Below are 21,307 nucleotides of genomic sequence, written 5' to 3'. Positions count from 1 at the left end.
AGTTGTAAACAGAGGGGCGTTATTGTCGTTATAAGAGCTTGGGGAAAGCGACGACGGGAGGGAATTCCACAGCGGAGCAGTGGCAAGGGAGGAAGAGGCAGGATCGAGAAGCGTTGCGTGACCTGCAGGATGGTGGTGCATAATACAGCTTTTGTTTTGGGCTAGATCGCGTAAAAATGAATGTCGTTAAACCCGCCGCCACCAACCACCCGACACAGCCAATTAGTAAGTTTTGTCACGTAAACAGAACATGTAGGAGAGCGAATCCACATTTGTTCACACCGGTGTGCTGTGCTAGTGAGGAATTGGCACGTTCTGTTTACGTGACAAACCTTACTAATTGGTGGTGGCGGGTTTAACAACACATATTTACGCGATCTTACCAAAAAAACTTTGCGATGTTAGGGTGGTGGTGGTTGAACACAATGTGTGGATGAGACGAAACGATAGGTCTAAATCAGTGGCTTAACCTTCTACTGCAGCCTTGCACCCCTTTGGTTCTCAAGCGTTAAAACATCGACAATGTTAACACACACGTAGGCGGCTTTGATGAATACAAAGTAATGATTTACCTTCTAAAAATAAATCTGCCCATGTCTCGCAGCCCCAGAAAGGGCATCTCGCACCTCCTGGTCTAAACTAAACAATTTGTATTTTTTTACTTTACCAGGTTAGGTAAACGAAGCTAAATAGCTCTTTTTCAGAAGCGACATGGCGATCACAAATTGTTGTAGGAGGGAGGGCGAAATGGAAGGATGTGGTGGATCACGATCAGGGGACAGTGGATGTGACCAAAGAAGATGAAATAAACTCGCGGTGGTGAGATAATCAGAGCACACCGACCCTCTGCAATAGCAGTCGGTGTGTTTTTATTTTTTATATTGGGACGCTTGGCTTGGATGATGTAAGCACAGTTATTATAATACAAGCAACACATCATTATAGGAAACTGGTAGGGGGGGGGAGAAGGAAAACTTCTGATACAAGGACACCATCTGGGATCTAGGCAGTTGGCTTTGCTCCCAAGGGGGATGTGCTTATATCCAGATGTGACTTCGCATGGCTAATGGCTACGTAACGATATACCCAAAAACCATCTCCGGAGCAGGGCCGGCGCGATGGTGGGCCCTGGGGTGGGCCCTGCGCCACTAATTGTCCCTGCGGCCCACCCAAGTTGACTCTCCTCGGTAGCGATGACACTGTGCCAACCCCCCCACACACATCACGAATGCCCCCCCCCCCCCCGAATCCGAGAGTAGCTGGAGCCAGGCCTGCCCCGATGCCCCCCAGTCCCAGCAGCGTGACTGGATTGTCACGATTCCGGGTCCCGCAAACCATTTCCGTTCGTCTCGTCCCCCCCCTCCCCCACCTCGTTCGCGTTGTTTCGACCTGGTTGGTGCCGCTGAGTTTGCTCCTTTCTAGTCGGAATGCCACATTCGCTTACAAAGCATGAGTCCCAGCCATTCTCTATCCACCAACGGCTGAAGGCCTCTTCCCCCCACGCAGTGTCGGTCAGTGTGCTGTTATGACAATACTTCACCACGCTGTCAGCGCGGGATGTCACTTGCGACCGATGTCTGGGAATCGGAACTCCCGTCACCGGGTTCGTACCGCGGTGCGCAAACCGCTGGACCACCGCTCCACGTTCACATGCCGCCTGGTGACGTGGCCCAGCCATGTCAGGTAGGCAGTTCGAATCTGGCAGGCCGTCCTGGTTACTACTGCGTGCGTACATCTGTATAAATATGCAGTTGGTTTCACAGTGGATGTCAGGCCATAGTGTGCCGGCGTAATGGTCCGTAAAAAATCAAACTGCAAATTACTCAATCCGGGTAATGCACATCAATCAATGCTCCCTACTGGCAGAACCATATCCATCTGTGAAACATAGCCCCTTGCTTTCTGACAGCAATGCACTATGAGAGTGGCATGAACGCCAAATGCGCGAATTATAAATCTGCGTTCATCGTAATTGCTTCTCGCACACACGACTCGATGCGCGTATCTTGAGTCTAAACAGTCGTATTTAATCGACCAATCGACACATCACGCCAACGGCACACGACCGTTGCCGCACCCTCAATTATGATTGGCTGCATCGGTGTTTCTCTCAGAGCATCTTCGTTACAGACTACAGCTCCAGCGACGAAATCCCACGCCATCCGCCAGGTATCGGCCACCCAGCCAACAGGCATCGGAAGAGATTCATTTCTCACTGAATATATTCCAGTTCACAGGTAGACTGGAATGGGTGGCATGTGAACAGTGGTAGTCGGGGCCATAGTAAGGGACAGGGATATATTGGATGTTTTGTGCTGGCGGTGCAGAAATATTTTCCAGGTCAATGCCCCGGACAGACCGCCAGTAGGACCATGTATCTTCCAGGTGTTGACCGGGTATCGTTTCCAGAGTGGAAACATATCGCTACAATAGAATGTGTATCCCCAGAGTTCAAACCCCGTGTTTCATATTTTATTCGGTCAAATTTGATCTCACACCAGTAGCAAGGTATTGGCCTTGTGGCCAGGCGTGTGGCCAGGCGTGTGGCGCAGGCCGCGAGTGCAGGCGAGGGTGCGAGGTGCTGGCCGTCGGCAGCGGCGGCGGTGGTGGTGGTGGTGGTGCCCAGGAGCTGGAATCACTTGCGCTTGGTGGCCTGAAGGTTCGGAGCGGAGACCTTCACCTTGCCCGGAACGTTCCTGGACAGGTCCGTGTCCTACGGGGGGGGGGGGGGGGAGGACACAGCCAAACTTCTCGGCACTCGGCTCATCGATCCGTCCTCCTTGTGCCCTCTCTGCTGGGTCTGGAACAATCGTGTCATCGTGGATGTGCGATTTGATTCGGTATTCGATGTTTTTGCCATTGAGTTTGACATTTAACACCCCGAGTGGTTGCAGGAATGAGCACCCGCAGTGACTGCAGGGTATGTGTCTGCGTGTTAACGCGCTGAGCTACGAAAGCGGCAACCCGAGTTTGATTCCTGCTCACGGCCAACACCAGTGACGATTATATCAACCGATCCTAGGCCTCCCCTAGGTTGACTCAGCCTCATATGAGTCCCTGGTGCGGTGTGTAAAAACATCGCCACTGGGCAGACAACGGTGGTCGGGCGTGGTACTGGCCACCCACCTCCTTGTGTGCCGTGCCGGCCTACATAGGTGCTCGCTAACAGCACTTGACCCAATAGTCTAAAAGGCTACACAGAAGATCTTTGTCTTTGTCGTGTGTGTACGAGTTTGTGTGTCCCGCACAGCTTCAGCCAGATCAGGGGCAGTCGACTCAGGAGGAAAACTAGGCTTGGAGCAGGGTTCGTCTGAGCAAGCGGTGGAGGCCATGGTCGTTTGAACGTCAAGGTCACGTCCGGCCTCGTCAAAGTTCAAACGACTCTGGCCGGTGTCTCCGAGCTCGAGTCGCTGCCCACCCCCTCTCCCGTGCTGCCCCTGTCGTCGTCAGGATCATTTGCCCTCCTCCCCTGCTGCCCCCGCTCGCTCTCTATCTCTCTGACTCGCCTTGACGCTCTTGAAGAGATCCTTCTCCCGCGCCGTGGTGTCGCGCGCGTGGAGGAAGCTGTGCAGGGCCGTCTTGGCAGCTGCGACGCACAAACGTGGATGTTCGGCCACACGGGAGCGCAGTAAGGAAGCATGCAACGGCACACAGCCAAACAACGGCGCACACCCAAACAACGGCGCACAGCCAAACAACGGCACACAGCCAAACAACGGCACGCGCCACCACCACCGGCCGTACACACCACCACACACTAAAAGTACACACCGCTACAAAGACCGCCGGTGTAGCCTACGCAGACTGTGGGGCAAGTGCTGGTTACCGAGCACCTATGAAGGCCGGCACGGCACACGAGAGCGTGGGCGGCCAACACGACGCCCGGCCGGCCTTTGTCTCCCCAGTGGTGATGCTTACAAACTGCACTAGGTGCTCATTTAAAGATGAGTTAACCTAAGGGAGTCTCATGACCAGTTTAGATGTGTTACTAATGTTGCCGTGAGTGGGATTCGAATTCAAGTTGCGGAGTTCTTAGAGCTCTTTGCTAACCACTGTGCCATCGCTCCTCACATACACCAAGACCACCGGTATAGCCTCAACAGACTGTTGGGACAAGTGCTGTTCATGACCACAGACACACACAAGCGTGCACGCGCACACACAAGCGCGCACACACACAAAGCGCACATACACACACACACACAGTGGCGGCCGTCAGGACGCACCTTTGCCTTTCTTCTGGGCCCCAGGTGTAAGCTTCACCTTGAACCTGGTGGCAGAGCGTAGTTTTCATGTTCACCACAAGTACGTGTGGTTAATGCAGACTTGATTCCTTGAAAAAGGTTTCTGTTTGGTGTTTGAACATCTTAACACCACCTGTTTTGTTGCCAGAAGGGTCCCCCATGTTGTGGTAGTGTAGCGGTTAGCGCATTGCGCTATAAACCTGGCGACCCGAGTTCAAATCCCGCTCACTGCCAACACCAGTGATGATTATCTGAACTGGTCCTGGTGTGGTGCGTAAACATCGCCACTAGGGAGACAAACGCGGCCGGGCGTGGTTGCTGGCCACCCACCCCCTCGTGTGCCATTCCGGCCTTCATAGGCTAACAGCACTTGCCTCAACAATTGTTCAGGCTATACGGAGGATCTTTGTTTGTTTGTGCGTGCATTTCCTGTGCGTGCGTGTGGTACTTGTAGTTGGTCATGGCTGTGTAGGGGGCGCAGGTCGGGATTGCAAACAGGAGGAGGTCGTCTGCATCCGGCTGCCCGGTCAAAGAGTCCAGCACAGCCTCCGCGTCCTAGACATCACATCACCGTCACGTCACCCCCCGAAGTATTTGTCACATCACCGGTCAATTCATAACCGCATCACTGTTACATCACCACCGCTTGATGACCACATCATGGCACGTATCCACATTATCATCACATCATCGCCAACATCCCTGTCAGCTCACACAACATACCACTCACTCCAATCACACAAAGGCAGGGGTGGCTGCAAGTGGCATCCCACGTGATCAGCTGGAGACAGGGCCCCCCCCCGCCCCCCCCTGCCCTCCCCCGCCCCGCTTACCTCGACTGCGGCCTGCTCTGTTTCTCCGTCGTCCGGGTCCTGCGTGGCGACACGAAGGGTAAAAATTTGAGACGCGACGCAGAAAATCAGAGACATGTGGGGGACCTCCCCCCACCCGGTGCAGAAATCCTGTGGCGAGACCGCGACTCCGCACTCACGCCGCCACTCACTCACCTTGTCCTCCACGTCGCCCCCCTGCTGCTCAGAGGAGACCGTCACGTCTCCCAGCTGATTGGCAGCCTGCTCCACGTGGGTCACCTGACCCTGAGGCTGGATGTTGATTGGGCGTGGCGCAGGCTTATGTTTCACGCGCTCATCCTTCTTCCCCTTGCCTTTTTTGTGTTTGGGTTCCTTCGGTTTCCCCTCCGACTGCCAACACATGAACAGCACACAGTGTCATGTGATAGGAACACGAGCACGTGACAGGACACGTGGTCACGTGACATGTCGCGTGGTCACGTGACAGGTCGCGTGGTCACGTGACGCGCGTGTGGCTAGGCGACGCACACACGCCTCCATATGTGAGATGAGTAGCAGGGCAAGGCCTCACCCCGAGGAGCTCCATCCTCAGCTTCCGCTCTTCCTCATCCTGGTCCGCGTACTTCTCCCGAATCTTCTTTAACTTGCCCTGCTCGCACCCAACACACGCGAACACAAAGATGAAGATCTCCCAGGTAGATTTTCGCAGGCTGTTGGGGCTAGTGCTATTTCCGAGCATCTATGAATGCGAGCCTGGCGTACGAAGGAGTGCTGTGACCAACACTACATCCGGCCGCCTTTATCTCTCCAGTGTCCATGTTGACACACTGTACCAGGTACTCATTTAAGGTTAACCTAGAGCGGACCCAGCATGGGGTTCTTATATCACGTGCCATTGATGGTAGCCATGGCTGGGAATTCAACTCAGGCAGGAGAGTTAGAACACAGCAGGAGGTAGCAGGAGGAAGCAGGAGAAAGCAGGAGGCAGCAGGAGGCAGTAGGTGAAAGCAGGAGGTAGCAGGAGGTAGTCGAGGGAAGCAGAAGGAAGCAGGAAGCAGGAGGCAGGAGGCAGTAGGGGAAAACAGAAGGTAGCAGGGGGAAGCAGGAGGCAGGAGGGGGAAGCAGGAGGTAGCAGGAGGTAGCAGGAGGTAGTCGAGGGAAGCAGAAGGAAGCAGGAGGAAGGAGGCAGTAGGGGAAAACAGAAGGTAGCAGGGGGAAGCAGGAGGCAGCAGGAGAGTGAGAACATAGCAGGTGAGCCCCTCACCTTCTGGCCACGTTTGTGGGCAGGCTGGGCCACCCCTCCCAGCTTCTCACCCTCTCCGGTCACCCTCTCCGCCTCGGCCTGGGATCCAGCAGTAGCAGCGGGGTCCGCGAGGTCCGCGGGGTCCGCGGGTTCCGCGGGGTCCGAGGAGGGCGTTTCCAAATCCTGCGGGGTTGAGCTGCAGGCGAGCCCTGGCTGAGCCCCTGGCTGCTTCTTCTGCTTCTTAAGGTCCCTGGAGTCACAAGGGGTGGTGGAGGGGTGGAAGGGCAGGGTGGAGGGGTGGGAGGGGGCAGGGTGGGTGGGGTGGCAGTGAGGTCATGCAGCTGCAGTTATAAGGTCAGAAGCGCGAAGCAGGCACTGCTGAGATCCTGGGTTCGAATCCGAGTTTCAGCCTCCCCTGGTTAAACCGGGTTTTCAAGTTAAGTGTGGACTGACCTGCGCTCCTTGGCAGAGAGATGTTTCCGGGATTTGTCATCTCTCTGGAGAGAAACGCGGCATACGGAGAGGGAAAAGAGTGATTGGGGCAAGTTACGGTTCACAGATCAATTCATTATTAGGATCCAGGTTGACAGTTCATCACGATTAAAGATGCACAGTTACCATGTGTGTGTCTGTGTTCATTACCCGTGTCCTTTACTGATGTGTGTCAGTGTGTCTCTGTGCGTGTCCGTGCGTGTCCGTGCGTGTCCATGCATTTCCGTGTGTCTCCACGTGCGGTACCTGAGCGTCTCCCTGCATCTCCGAGGCTTGTGATGTGCTCGCTGGCACTCCGTCGGACCCAGCTGCCATGCCGGGCCTGCGGGGGAAACACGGGAGACGCACGATAGGCACACACAGTCGCTGGCGCCCAGTGCGAGCGAGTGAGGGGATGGGGGCAGGGGGAAGGTGGAGCGATGCCCTCACCTGTGCATGTGTAGGTGAGACGGCTGAGCCAGGTGAGACAGGTCGATGTTCGTGTCGGGGAAATCCATCTCCCCGCCACTATCGCCCCCGCCATCGGAGTCCCCGCTGCCTGGCTGCACCCTCACCTCCTCCTCCTCTTGCGAGCCCTCCGATTGGCTGTCTTCCTCTTTGGGGGGTGGGGGGCCACCCTGAGCGGAGGGGGCGGCCGAGACGGCGTCTTCTGATTGGGTGGCAGGGAGGCCTCCTCCCTCCCTGTCCCCCGCCGCCCCCTCCTCCTCCTCCCCATCAGAGGGTACCTCCTCTGTGGGAGAGCGGGTCGTAGGCCTCAGGCTGACAAATGCTCGCACGTGCGTTACCGCGGCAACTAGAGCCGGGTGCCATGGGCTGCGGTCGTCCTCAACAATGTCAACGTTAATTTGCTCGACCCTGATGAAGGGCACCCCCAGTGGCAGCTGTCTCTGTGTGGCACAAGGTGACTCAGCACCTGGCCTGCAAGCAGACATAAGTCTGCCAGTCAAGGATAATGATTGCTATGTGTTATCCCCACCAACTATGTTAAATTAATTCGGCCAATATTTGGACCATGACGCTGGTAAACATTGGTCCATTTGGGATGAATGACGAGATGTAGGCAGCACATTTTCATGGTTCATACTCCGTCAGTCGAACTGATATGTATTGGCAGAGCTGGAACTTAGGAGAATTAAGCGCACATCCAAATTGTAAGCGATTTTTTTTTTTTACAGTCCTTGTCAACCAGCCTGAGATCAAAAGCTCACTAGAAACGATACCGGTAATCAAACCCAGGATTCTCAGCGTTGCCAGCCCAGCGCTCTGACCTCCTGACCCAGCTGGGCACCACCACTCCACCAGCCTGCGGGGTCAAACAGGGGTCGCACTCTGTGACCTACCCAGGTCGACGGACGCCTCCTCCATGAGTCGCCCCGCTTCCCTCGCCTCCGACTCCAGGTCCTCGTCCTGAACTCTGACCTTTCGCTCCCCCTTGTGACGAGCGACACAAGACTCGTCCACCTGATCAACACGAGCGAACACACACACGGGACAGTAAATATATACACACACACACAAGTATTTAAGGTTGAGTCGACCTAGGCTAGGCACACAGACGCCAGCAGCTCGAGTCACCACGATTGGGCTAAGAACAACTTGTGGGTGCAATTTGTTATTATTTGTATTACTACGATTGTTTACCCAGGAGAGCCTCACTGAGTCTCAAGACTCTTTTTCAGGTGGGCCCTGCTAAGTTTTTTTGCAGTAGGAGGGTGATGTTACTGTGTGTGATCCCTCATCAGTAATTTTCAGGTCATTTTTCAGCACTGGGATGTTTTGTATGTTTTTGTTGTTGTTGTTGTTGTTGCAATAGGAAGATACTGGAGAACCCAGAGGAAACTCATGCAGAACAGGGGGAGGGAGAACATACAAACTCCACACAGGAAGGCACCCAAGTAGGGAATCGAACCCAGGTCGTTCTTGCTGTGAGGCAAGAGTGTTACCACTGCGCCCCCACCCTGCCACCCAAGTAAACGTGGCAACGTTGTTCATTAAAACGTGGCGACGGACTCAAGACACACACCTTGAACAGGAATCCAAACCCCATCATCAGGTAAGAAGGAGGCAGGTAATTCTTCTTACCTGTGCCAGCAAAGACACGCACACACACACACACACGCACGCACACACACACGCACGCACGCACACACACACACACACGCACACACGCACACACGCACGCACTCACACACACGCGCACACACACGCGCACACACACGCACGCACTCACACACGCACGCACTCACGCACGCACGCACACACGCACGCACACACACGTATGCACACGCACGTGCGTTAATACCAATGACCAGGTGCTTTCAGAGCAACACTCACCAGATAATGCAGCCGTTATGTACTGCACGCAATAAACACATGGCACCAATTCTAGATTTGAAGTTTTCGTGACTGCACGGATCCATACTCTTTGGTTCTTTCGGTAAAGTCATGTAGGTGAAAAAAATCTAATGAAAATAAATAAATAAAATCGCACTTTAGCGATTGTTTTCTTGCTGTGGTTGTCCCACCTGATGATGGGCGCTTGTGTTGCGCCCGAAACGTCGCGATTTAATTTATTTATTTTAATTTTATTTATTCACTTACATGACTTTACCGAAAGAACCAAAGAACATGGCACCAAACCTGTACATCGCCACACCCGCGTGTCGCCATATGCATACAGCGTCACACCAGTACGGTACCACACCTGCATTGTCGTGGCAATTCTACAGAACAAAGTATTTGCTTCGGGTTTATTTCGTGTCACCAGGTGACAACTCGAGAGGGCAGGACACGAGTCTCATTTGGTAGGAGTTACCTGAGGAGGTTGCAAGAGTGACACCCGCGTGTCACCGCACCTGTACGGCACTACACACGTACAGCTCTAACACCTGCATGGTAAAACACCGGTGTTTCACCACACCTGTACGGCACTACACATGTACAGCTCTAACACCTGCATGGTAAAACACCGGTGTTTCACCACACCTGCATATCACCGCCAATCCTGGCTCCAGCTGCTCTTGGATTGTGGGGGGCCCATTTGAGCTGTCGAGTGTGGGGGGCACCGTAACATCGACATACCGCTAAGAAGCATCAACTTGGGTGGGCCACGGGGACATCTGGTGGTGAAGGGCCCAGCCAAGCACGGCCCCCATTACACGTGCGTGCCCCCCTAAACGTGCGTGCCCCCCTAAACCTGCGCGTCCCCCCCACACACACCTGCATCGTGCCGCCCACTGCGTGGCACTCACCGCGGACCATGAAGCTGCCCGTGGTGAGGTACTCCCCGGAGGGCGCCGTCTTGGTGACCTGGTGGTGGTGCACCCACCAGGCGCTGGTGACGACGCGGGCATCCCACGCGGCGCTGTAGCACACGGCCATCGTGCCAGCCTCCGTGAGCGTGCGGGGGGGCACCGCCTCTCCTGGTGGGGGAGGGGGTGGGGGGCATCATCATAATAGGTGCAGCGTGATTATGGAGGGGTCCTCATCATGGTGAACAGAGTTCATGCAGGCCTGAGTCCTTGAGAAAGGTTTCTGTTTGGTATTTTAACATCTGAACACCTGTTTTATTGCCAGAAAGGGTAAAACCTATTCTTATATCTTGACGCTGGCAAGGGAGGTCCCATGATGAAGCTGCTCACCCCGATATCTCAATGTCCTGACAGTGGCATTGTCTTTGTGCTGGTCGCCTTTTGGCATTCTCTGGTCTAACACCGTTTGAGACTAGGCTCTAAAGAAGTTGTCTCTGGTGTGGACCAATCAGTTTCAAAGACTATGCGTATAGTATCCTATGGTTCTTTCGGTAAAATCACGTAGATAGAAAAAATTATAACAATAAAATAATAAAAATAAAGTGAATAAAAGATAATTTAAATATCATCCTGATGACGATTGCTTGTGTTGAGATCGAAACTTTATTTTCATTTTTATTATTTTATTGTTATTATTCCTTGCAAAAGGTTTATGTTTGGTGTTTTAACATCTTAACACCTGTTTTATTGCCAGGAAGGGTAAAACCTCTAGTTTAGTGGTTGGAACGTGTTTTGTGGTTCCAGTGGGACGTAACCCGTGCCAGGCTAGGTGCAGGGATCCCTGCGAGTGGCTCGGAGTGGCGGTCGCACCCGTGGGGTTTTTGATGACGCAACTCGTGGCTCCGTGCAGATCAGCGTGAACGTAAAGATCTCCTGTCAACGGCAGCAAACACACACACACGTACACAATATACACAAGATACACGATACTAGCATGCACACATAGAATACACACACACACACTTACCAATTTACACAATACAAATATACACGCAAATAAATAAACATAAACACACAAACACGTAAATACACACACATCACTATGTCAATGACAGTGCACACATACGTACACCAGTACACACACAGACGTAGAGCAAAGACTAAGATCCCCCACAGCCTACACAGGCTGTTGGGGCGAGTGCTGTTAGCGAGCACCTATGAAGGCCGGCAAGGCATATGAGGGGATGGTGTGGCCAGCACCACTCTTGGCCGAGTCAACCAAGTACTCATTTAAGGCTGAGTCGACTTTAGGGAAGGCCAGAACCAGTTCAAATATTCACCACTGCAATTGGTCGTGAGCTGTAATCGAACTTGGGTCGCTGGGTTTGGAGTGCAATTGGCTAACCACTGTGCCGCCGCTGCCCACACCACCCCAAGACACACTCACACCCTCTCACACACACAGGTGAGCTCACCTGCTCGCAGGTAGCGCTTGACGATCATCTCGTTCTGCTGCTGGTCGCGGCCGGCGATCACCAGGAAGTTCTCCGAGCTGATGAACCAGAGGAACTTCTCAAACCTGCTCGCACGCACGCGGCACGGCGCCACGCATCACTACCGCGCCGAGGGGGTCACAGCAAAGCCCAGCGTCACGCAGTGGAGTCGTCGCCTCATCGATACGGAGGTCAGGAACACTCGGCATTGAGGAGAGCGGCTAACTTCCGCTTGGCTCTGAGATTGCGGGTCAAGTGGCGTGTTGGGTTGGGGTCAGGGTTGAAGGGGTCAGGGTTGAGGGGTCATACCAGTAGACCTTGCGCGCCTTCTGGATGGAGCTCACGACTTGCACCTCCTTGAGAGTCTGTCGCGTCTTCTTCTCGGCAGACTTGAATGCCTGTGGCACACCTCGTCAACAAGCCACCTCGTCAGTCTCATGTCTTGATAACACGCCACTTCGTCGGTGGCACACCTGGCAACAAGGCAGCTGCTGATACGCTCAGCACATGAACATGTAGCACACACATCTAGCATGTGACACACACACCTGACACGCACATTTCTACCTTTTCTGATGCCTCAATGGTTTTCTGCTCCTTCTTGGCGGCGTGTCTCTTGTGATCGTAATACCTACACACGGCACCGCAACACACACGCAGCACCACGCCACACACTTAGTGCCACACGCACAATTAGCACCACACACACAATTAGCACCACACACACACACACAGCGCCATGCCATACACTTAGCACCACACGCACACTTAGCACCACACGCACAATTACCACCACAAGCGCACAATTAGAACCACACACACGCAGCACCACGCCGCACGCGCAGCACCACACGCACAATTAGCACCACACACGCACAATTAACACCACACACGAACGTACAGAGAGAGGGAGTGAGAGTAGGAGGGGCAGGGCAGGGTGACTAAGAAGGGGAGCAGGAAGGGGGAGTCGGGAAGGGGTGCAGAGAGGGGAAATAGGAGGAGCACCTCTTGGAGTTGGCGTAGGCGGACAGGCTCAGGTCGATGTCGATCAGCGCTGGGCGTCCCTGTTGAGGCTTCTGCCGCTTGTGCTGCTGCTTTGTCACTTTTACGGCCTCTCCATCGCCGGCCTCACCGTCCGAGCCGTCCTCACCACCAGCCCCAGTGTACGGGTTACTGTATCACCGCCAATGCCACATGCACCAATAACACCACCATTACCACCACATGCACCAATAACACCACCATCCCATTCACCGTTAACACTATCACAGCCAATAATAGATCCAGTATATACATTATAATCATAATTACAGAAGCATTGTTGGCTGAAATTAAGATAATTAATGAGTTATAAATCACACAGTTAATTGCAATTGCCCCCAGGTCTGCTACACGCAGTATTTTGTTCTGTTTAACACGTAGGCTTTCGTGACCAATATTATTCATAATCAAGGCTTTTGGGTTAGATCGCGTAAGTATAAATGTGTCGTAACCCTCCAGCACCCGACACAGCCAACCATTAAGGGATGTGTCACGTAAACAAAACGCACTTCAGCCCACCAGTGTGTTGGAAAGTAAATCCACAACATCTACAATTTAAGTTCGACGTTTCGCTGCTAATTACATCCAGCATCATCGGGCGATTTGCCAGAACTATTCTGGATTTACTCTCTAACACACCGGTGGGCTGAAGTAGTAACTAATTGGCGCGTTTTGTTTACGTGACAAATCCCTTACCAATTGGCCGTGTCGGGTGGTGGAGGGTTACGACACATTTATACTCACGCGATCTACCCCAAAAACCTTCATCGTGAATTTGTGTTCTGTGTTCACCGCTTGTAGCGCGCGTGTTGTGTGCTCGTTGTGTCGCCGTGTGCAGCACGCGCGCCACATCCGCACGCTGCGCACGTTGCCGCGTGCCACCCCACCTAAGCGCCATGGTGATGTGGTTGGTGTTGAGCTTCAGGGCCTTGATGGCGCATGCCACGGGGTCGCCCTGCTCGCTGGCCTCGCGCACCAGCGCGCCGATCTCGGCCCAGTCCAGCTGGTTGGCCAGGGCACTGCGCACCACCGTGATGGCGCGCTCCACCACCAGCAGGTTCACCTCGATCAGCTCCGCCTTGCGCCGGTCCTCCTCCTGCACTCGCACGCACGTACGCACGGGTATGTAGAGGCACGGGTATGTGGAGGTACGCGTTGATGCCGGTGTTTCACACGCGGTCGGGGGGTGACAACGTCACGTAAAGACTCTGGGCGATGCAGACGCTGTAGCCGAATGGCAATAGGGGGGGCCCCATCTGTGCCCCCCGCGCCCCCCCTATGGCGGTGTTAGTGCCCCGGCGAGAGCTCACCTGCGCCTGCTGCAGGGCGTCCAGCCGCCTCGTGTGGTCCTTGCGCACGTTATCCAGCTTCTTGAGTGCCTGCTTCTCCTGTGAGACACATGGGACAGTTTGCACACACGCTTCACACACACACGCTCTACACACTCGCTACACACACACACACTCTACACACACACTCACGCTACACACACACGCTACACACACACATGCTACACACACGCTCCACACACACACGCTCCACACACGCTACACACACACACACGCTCAACACACACACTACACACGCTTCACACACACACTCTCCACACACACACACACTCGCTTCACACACACACGCTTCACACACACACGCTTCACACACACGCTTCACACACACGCTTCACACACACACGCTTCACAAACGCGCGCACAACACACAAACACTCTACCCACGCTCTATACACACACACACACACGCTACACACACACACTCCAATATCACCACCTGCCATTTCGCCACTAAGTGACGGTGACATTACCACAGCGCTTGTGCCAGGATCGCGGTGCACTTTGAGGCCAAGTGAAGTGTCGAAGGCTCGCTGACAGGTCACGGGACAGACCCAGGTGCCATGGGTTGACTCGGATAAATGGCAGAGATGCACCAGCTGTGCCCTCTACTGTGCCAACTGTGCCGTACTCTCCACACGCACTCATCTTCACACACACACACATACACTCCACACACACACAATCCACACATGCCCATCTCAACACATACGCATGCTCTAAACACACACAGACATCTATATACACACGTACACAGAGTATACTCTCAACACACACACACGCACTCATCTTAACACACACATACAGACACTCCACACACACACAATCCACACATGCCCATCTCAACACATACACATGCTCTACACACACACACATCTATATACACACGTACACACAGAGTATACACTCAACACACACGCACTCATCTTAACACACACATACAGACACTCCACACACACAATCCACACATACCCATCTCAACACATACACATGCTCTACACACACACACACACAGACATCTATATACACACGTACACACAGAGTATACACTCAACACACACACACATGCACGCATGCACGCCCAGACCTGATGCAGTGCCTTGATGTCGATCTTCTGGCCTTCCATCTTGGAGAAATACTCATCCACGGCCTGAAACACATACACACACATACAAAATTCACGACGACGGGACCTCGTTTTGAGTCACAAACAATAAACATAAAGGGAATGTATAGAGTATAAAGGTAACCGCAATGAAGGTAAAATAATCGTTACGTATTTTCCCAGGAAAGCCATACCGAGTCCAACATCTATTTTTCATGAGGTACCTGCATTGGAAAGTTTGATCAATAACATACAAACTCCATAGATAAAGGCATCCGAGTAGAGAATCGAACCCAGGTCCTTCTTTCTGTGAGGCACAAGTGTAACCGCTGTGCCGCCCCGGTGAAGTGGCGGTTATGGGAGAGGAGGGCACGGGGAGGGAGAGGGCTTCTGTCTGTTTTTACATCAGACACTGGGACAGAGAGAAACGGTCATAGGGAGAGAACAGGGAGGAGATCTTGAGTCTTGACTTGAATGGGGAGGTGAATTGACCGTGCAGCAACGGATAAACGAGTGACGTCCTGTTTAAGACATTTTACTGGAGCTTTGGATGCAAGGCGTAGGGGGGTCATGGAGAAGAGTAGAGTGAGACGAATGGGGAAAGGAAGGAGAGTGCGCGGAGGGGAATAGAGTGCAATGAGAGTGGAGAGGTAGGAGAGTGCATGGGAAGGAGTAGAGTGAGATAAGAGTGGTAGACAGAGCTGAGTCCATGGAGGATCTTAGCAGTTGACATAATTTGATTGGGAGCCAGAGGAGGGGGATTGGAGTGTGGGTGCGCCATGGTCTCGTGGACGGATACTGATGAGGGAGTCTGGCATCGGTATCTTCGATCATAGGATTTTGGAATTGAGGGGTTTGTAGAGGCCCTGAAGGAGAGAATTATAAAAGTCAATAGAGAGATGGGGTTGTGGTGGGGTCATGGTGGGGTCATGGTGGGGTCATGGTGGGGTCATGGTGGGGCCGTGGTGGGGTCATGGTGGGGACAAGGTGGGGTCATGGTGGGGTCATGGTGGGGCCGTGGTGGGGTCATGGTGGGACATGGTGGGGTCATGGTGGGGTCATGGTGGGGCTGTGGTCTGTGTGCACACCTTATCAAAGCTGTCCATCTCCAGGTAGGGCCCGCGTGAGTGCTGCGCAAACAGGAATGGGTGGAACTCCTCATACCTGTAAACACGAGCACACACACAAGGCACATGCACTCACACACATGCACAGAGATTATACGTTGTGGCCTCAACGGACTGTTGGGGCAAGTACTGTTAGCGAGCACCTATGGCCAACAGTACGCCCAGCCACCTCTGTCTCCCCAGAACCGATATTAACACACCACATCATGTACCAGTTTAAAGATGAGTCGACCAAGTGGAGACCCAGGATACATGCACACAGACACATGTGCATGCACACATGCACAGAGACAAGTGCGCACACACACACATATCCCCATTTCAATATACACAGACAAAGGGAATCCAAGGAAAGCTCTCACTCTCACATTCTCCAACTTCCTTCCCACTCTCTCACTTTTTCACGCTCCCCCAATAAGTATCCACCACTCTCCCACTCACTTCCCCGGTCTCGGACTCATTCTCCACCACGATCAACCACTCACTCTCCCAGTCACCTACCCACTATCCCACACTCTACAACGCTCTTGCATATCCCTCCGCACACACTCCCCCGCACTCTCCCATATTCTCCCGTGCTCTCCACCACTCTGCCCCACGCTCCCCCGCCCGCTCCCACGCACGTGAGCAGCTCCTCGGGCTGCTGCGTTGCGTCGACGCTCGGCTTCTTCTCTCGCTTCTGAATGATGTAGCCCTGGGAGGAGATGGAAAGCGGCGATCAGCTCGCTAAAGACGAGAACCGTGCTAATGACGCTAACGCAGCTAACCATGCTAATGACGATAACAATGATAGCCTCGAATGACAACAATGCCATTGACTCGAACGGGACGATCGACGCTAATGAACGTTGCTGGTGATGAGAGCGGCGCTAAGGGCACTAACGACAGGAGTGGTGCAGAAACGCAAAGAACGCTAATGAATTCTAACTCGAACCCCAAACGTTCAGGTCGCTTAACTCCGACACACAATATTGACACACGTGACTTAGGAAACACTTCAAAATAATTTGCCCTCCCCCCCCCCCCGCCGAAATATTTTATCAGCAAGCGCCACTCATGGGCGTCAGCAAGTGGCATCCTGCACAACAGGGTATGAGCATCACGAGCGAGGGCACCGCGCGAACGACTACGTGGGGACGAGCTGTGTGGAGTCGCCCCCTTCAACCACGCTCCGCACCTTTCCCTGAAAGTCGCTGGCTCTCTCCATGAACTCCTCCGACAGGGCGATGGCCTGCAGGACCTTGGGCAGATCTGTGTGTGTGTAGTGACACACAGGCACACAGACACGAACACATAAACACACATGCATGAGCTCGCATAAGATGCACGTGAGATGGGGAGATGTGAGGGATGGGAGGGGGGATGTGAGATGGGGAGGAGATGTGAGAGATGTGACGGATGGGAGAGGAGGAGAAGGGGATGTGAGGAGGTAGAGGGGACCTCACCTCGTGTGAGATCGAACCCTTGGCCCAGCTTGGCCCCCTCGGGGAGGCCGGCCTGCAGGAGGCAGTGCTCAATGACCGCAGGACCAGGCGCTGTCAACAGCACGCGCACACACGCACACACGCACACACGGGCACACGCGCACACACGGACACACGCGCACACGCGCACACACGCGTACAAATATAAAGACAAAGATCCCCCCTCTAGTCTTAATCGGCCAACACGGCACATGCCCGGCTGAATTTGTCTCCCCGGTGCTGATAGTCACACACCGCACCGGGTACTTATTTAAGGCCGAGTCGACCTAGGGAATGCCCAGGACTTGTTCAGATATTCACCACAAACACATAAACACACACATGTTGTATAAACATGTGCACTCAGATTGGTAATGCACGTTAGGCATTGCAGATGAAATAATGGAGGTGCACAGGTGCTGTCACGGGCTGTACATGTGTTTGGTTGTGTGTGTTGCGACCTGATAAACTAATGTGGGCGAGGCACCCTGCTGCTTTCAGACACATCCTCAAAACCCAGCATCACACGCACGAGCACGACCGGTGGCCGCAGACTTACTCATGTGGGGGTTCAACACCCGCTTCAGTTGGTCGCCCTTCGATGCCGCTTCGAGGATCTCCGTCAGCCTGAAAAAAAAACAACCATCATGACAACAACACAAACACAACAACAATAACCATCACGTAAGTTGCTCCTGGCTTGCGAAGTGCTCCACAGCACTCTATCAAAAACAAATTATTATAACATTATGCACGTGACCACCGGCGTGCGAATACACATGGGTGGGCACGCACATGTGCACACAGTGCCCACATACCCCACGCATGCTGGGACTCACCGCTCCACGGAGAGCGGTGCTTGCACCGCGAGTGCGGCGGCGTCGCGAGGGTAGCGCTCACGCACAGCCAGCTTCACATCCATCGACTCGTCCGTGCGGAACCGCAGCAGGTTCAGGATGGTGAACTCGTGGTCCGTCAGCACAACATTGCCCTGGGAGCCACAACAGCAGCAACAACAGTAGCAACAACAAAAAGACGAACATCAGCAGTAGCAATATCATAAGCGATAGAACATCTGGAAATGATAGATTCCGGCAGTGACAAAAGGCTTGAGAAGCACACTCGGAGAGCACATGGAGGGCACAGAAAGACACAAAGTGACAGTGACACACAGAAGCACATAGTGACACGTGGTGATAGTGACACATAGTGACACATAGTGACACACTGTGAAACTGTGACACATCAAGGTACATTAGCACAAGGACCTATACAGTGACACACGGCGATACACGACGGCACACAGCGATACACAAATACATATTGAGACACAGTGACACACGGAGTACACAGTGCGACACAGAGTGACAAAATAGTTTCATGCGAAGGTACACAGTGACACACAGACATACGTAGAGGCACACGGAGGGACACAGAGACACACAGAGGAGGTGGGTGCATGGGTGGGTGCTGGCCCCTCACCCGGTCGTAGAGCTCCACGATGAGGTGGTACGCCGCCTCGTTGGAGCCGAACTGGAGGTCGACGACGCGATCTGTGCCCAGCTGCTCTACGCTCACGAGGCGCCGCGACTTGAGATGCTTACGGCACTGAGCGCAGCACAGAGCGCATCACACATCACGCCACACTGGACATGTAAATAAACATGGTACGCGCAACAAATACCGCACCATACACACGCAACACACCACACGCAATACAAAGCACCCCACGTACGGCACATCAAACACCACACCGCAACAGACTACCACGCACCACACATAAACACGACACACCGCACACAGAAGGAGAGGAGGGAGACGGGGCAGTGGGGCCCCCATGAGCACCTTCATGGAGAAGCCGGAGGGCATGTTGTTCTTGGGCCACTCAAACTCGGTGGTGTGAAGCCGCGTGCCAGACTCGATGAGAAGCACAGCCTTAGCGTCAGGCCTGTACACACGTGGCCACAACACCGCAGGGTCACACCGCCAGAGAGTCACGACGCTACTACACAGCCACAACACCACCGAATCACGACACTACCCAACCACAACACCACACAGCCACAATAACCACAGAATCACACCACACAACCCCAACACCAAACAACCACAACACCGCCCAGCCACAGCACCGCACAACCACAATAACTACAGAATCACAACACTACCAAGCCACAACACCACACCTCCACAATAACCACAATCACAACACTAACCAGCCACAACCACAATACTAGTCACAACACTACCCAGCCACAACACCACAGAATCACAACGCCACACAACCACAGAATGCTACAGAATCACAACACCACACAGCCACAACACTACCCAGCCACAACACCACAGAATCACAACACCACACAGCCACAATAACTAGATAATCACAACATTACCCAGGCACAACACCACACAGCCACAACACTACCCAGGCACAACACCACACAGCCACAACACTACCCAGCCACACAACCACAGCACCCCGGGTCGCGTACCGTTGCAGTCGGACCAAGTATGTCCGAGTGTCCACATCGTAGACGTTGTTCACGCGCATCCCCAGCAGGCTGCAAGACACAGGACACAGCAAGAGGACACTTAGACACTGACACACACCGACACCGAGACGATGATACACCGAGACAGAGTAATATTAGAGACAGAGGAAGACATAGAGACACTGAGACACTCACTCAGACACCGAGACACAGAGACCGACGAAATGAGACGGAGACACGCATACAATGAGACGCTCAGACATTTAAAACAGACACAGAGACACCGTGACAGAGACACTGAAACATACATAGAGACATGGAGACGCGGAGGGACACGGAGACCGCGCCACAGGGCCCAGACCATCGGCCTAGGCTCTCGGCCGACAGAGGCCGCGCCGGGACGGCGGGGAATCTAGGCAACGCAGGGCGGAGCCGTTCTCAGTCCCAGAGATCCCTCACAGGGGGTCCCCTCGCACGGGGACCCCTCTCGTACCCCTCTCGGGAGCCCCTCACCTGCGCCGCAGCTCGCTCACCACGGCCCGCACGTCCACGGTGCTGAACCTCGTCTTCATCTTGCGTGACGGACCCGGAGCCGGGGTCTAACCTAGGCCTCACACACGTGAAGGGGTCAGAGGACGAGGGGGCGGCTCTACCAGGGCCCCTCCCACCGGGATCCTCCCACAGAGATCCAGACCCTCCCATCGGGGTCAAGTTCCTCCCACCGGGGTCCTCCCAAAGGGGTCCAGATCCTCCCACCGGGGTCCTCCCACAGGGTATCCAGACCCTCCAACCGGGGTGGTCCCAAAGGGGTCCAGATCCACCCACCGGGGTCCTCCCATGGAGTTGAGACCTCCCACGGGGTCCAGACACTCCCACCGGGGTCTTCCCACGGGGTCCAGATCCTCCAAAAGGGGTCCTCCCATCGGGGTCCAGATGCTCCCAAAGGGGTCCAGACCCTCCAACCGGGGTCCTCCCATGGAGTTGAGACCCTCCCACGGGGTCCAGATCTTCCCAAAGGGGTCCTCCCATCGGGGTCCAGACCTTCAAACCGGGGTCCTCCAACAGGAATCCAGGCCCTCCAAGCGGGGTCCCAAAGGGGTCCAGATCCTCCCAACGGGGCTCTCCCACATGGGTCCCACTGGGGTCCAACTAATAAAGGTGTTTGGGTTAGATCGCGTATGTGTCGTAGCCCTTC

At 54.1% G+C, this 21,307-nt stretch overlaps 1 protein-coding gene across 1 annotated transcript; it reads right to left on the bottom strand.

The window, feature by feature from the left end:
* Nucleotides 1-855: 855 nt before the first annotated feature.
* NEMF (nuclear export mediator factor) lies at nucleotides 856-20,767 on the bottom strand. The gene is made up of 32 exons (XM_078864459.1): nucleotides 20,626-20,767; nucleotides 20,113-20,181; nucleotides 19,463-19,565; nucleotides 19,100-19,225; nucleotides 18,457-18,608; nucleotides 18,177-18,244; nucleotides 17,600-17,689; nucleotides 17,332-17,405; nucleotides 16,778-16,848; nucleotides 16,116-16,191; nucleotides 15,010-15,072; nucleotides 13,887-13,964; nucleotides 13,464-13,672; nucleotides 12,541-12,708; nucleotides 12,103-12,166; nucleotides 11,845-11,933; nucleotides 11,518-11,621; nucleotides 10,913-10,975; nucleotides 10,043-10,213; nucleotides 8,815-8,873; nucleotides 8,132-8,252; nucleotides 7,221-7,521; nucleotides 7,038-7,113; nucleotides 6,753-6,796; nucleotides 6,321-6,549; nucleotides 5,628-5,705; nucleotides 5,252-5,446; nucleotides 5,078-5,116; nucleotides 4,693-4,799; nucleotides 4,227-4,270; nucleotides 3,507-3,586; nucleotides 856-2,713 (listed from the first exon to the last, which is right to left on the bottom strand). Exons 1-32 carry the CDS (start codon nucleotides 20,682-20,684, stop codon nucleotides 2,636-2,638), a joined length of 3,348 nt encoding a protein of 1,115 aa, XP_078720585.1. The 5' UTR covers nucleotides 20,685-20,767; the 3' UTR covers nucleotides 856-2,635.
* Nucleotides 20,768-21,307: the final 540 nt, after the last annotated feature.

Source organism: Lampetra fluviatilis, chromosome 18 (assembly GCF_964198595.1).
Source record: "Lampetra fluviatilis chromosome 18, kcLamFluv1.1, whole genome shotgun sequence".
NCBI classification, from domain to species: domain Eukaryota; kingdom Metazoa; phylum Chordata; class Hyperoartia; order Petromyzontiformes; family Petromyzontidae; genus Lampetra; species Lampetra fluviatilis.
The sequence above is the reverse complement of the archived record's forward strand: the minus strand, read 5'-3'. Positions and strand labels throughout refer to the sequence as shown.

What these genes read in the sequence shown, in the direction of transcription:
- NEMF (XM_078864459.1), bottom strand. Translation starts at nt 20,684, where the DNA reads ATGAAGACGAGGTTCAGCACCGTGGACGTGCGGGCCGTGGTGAGCGAG. An exon ending in GGAGGCGTCCGTCGACCTGG is followed by an intron (nt 7,522 to 8,131) that starts GTAGGTCACAGA and finishes GCTCTCCCACAG; the next exon opens with AGGAGGTACCCTCTGATGGG. An exon ending in TCTCACCTACACATGCACAG is followed by an intron (nt 7,114 to 7,220) that starts GTGAGGGCATCG and finishes TTTCCCCCGCAG; the next exon opens with GCCCGGCATGGCAGCTGGGT.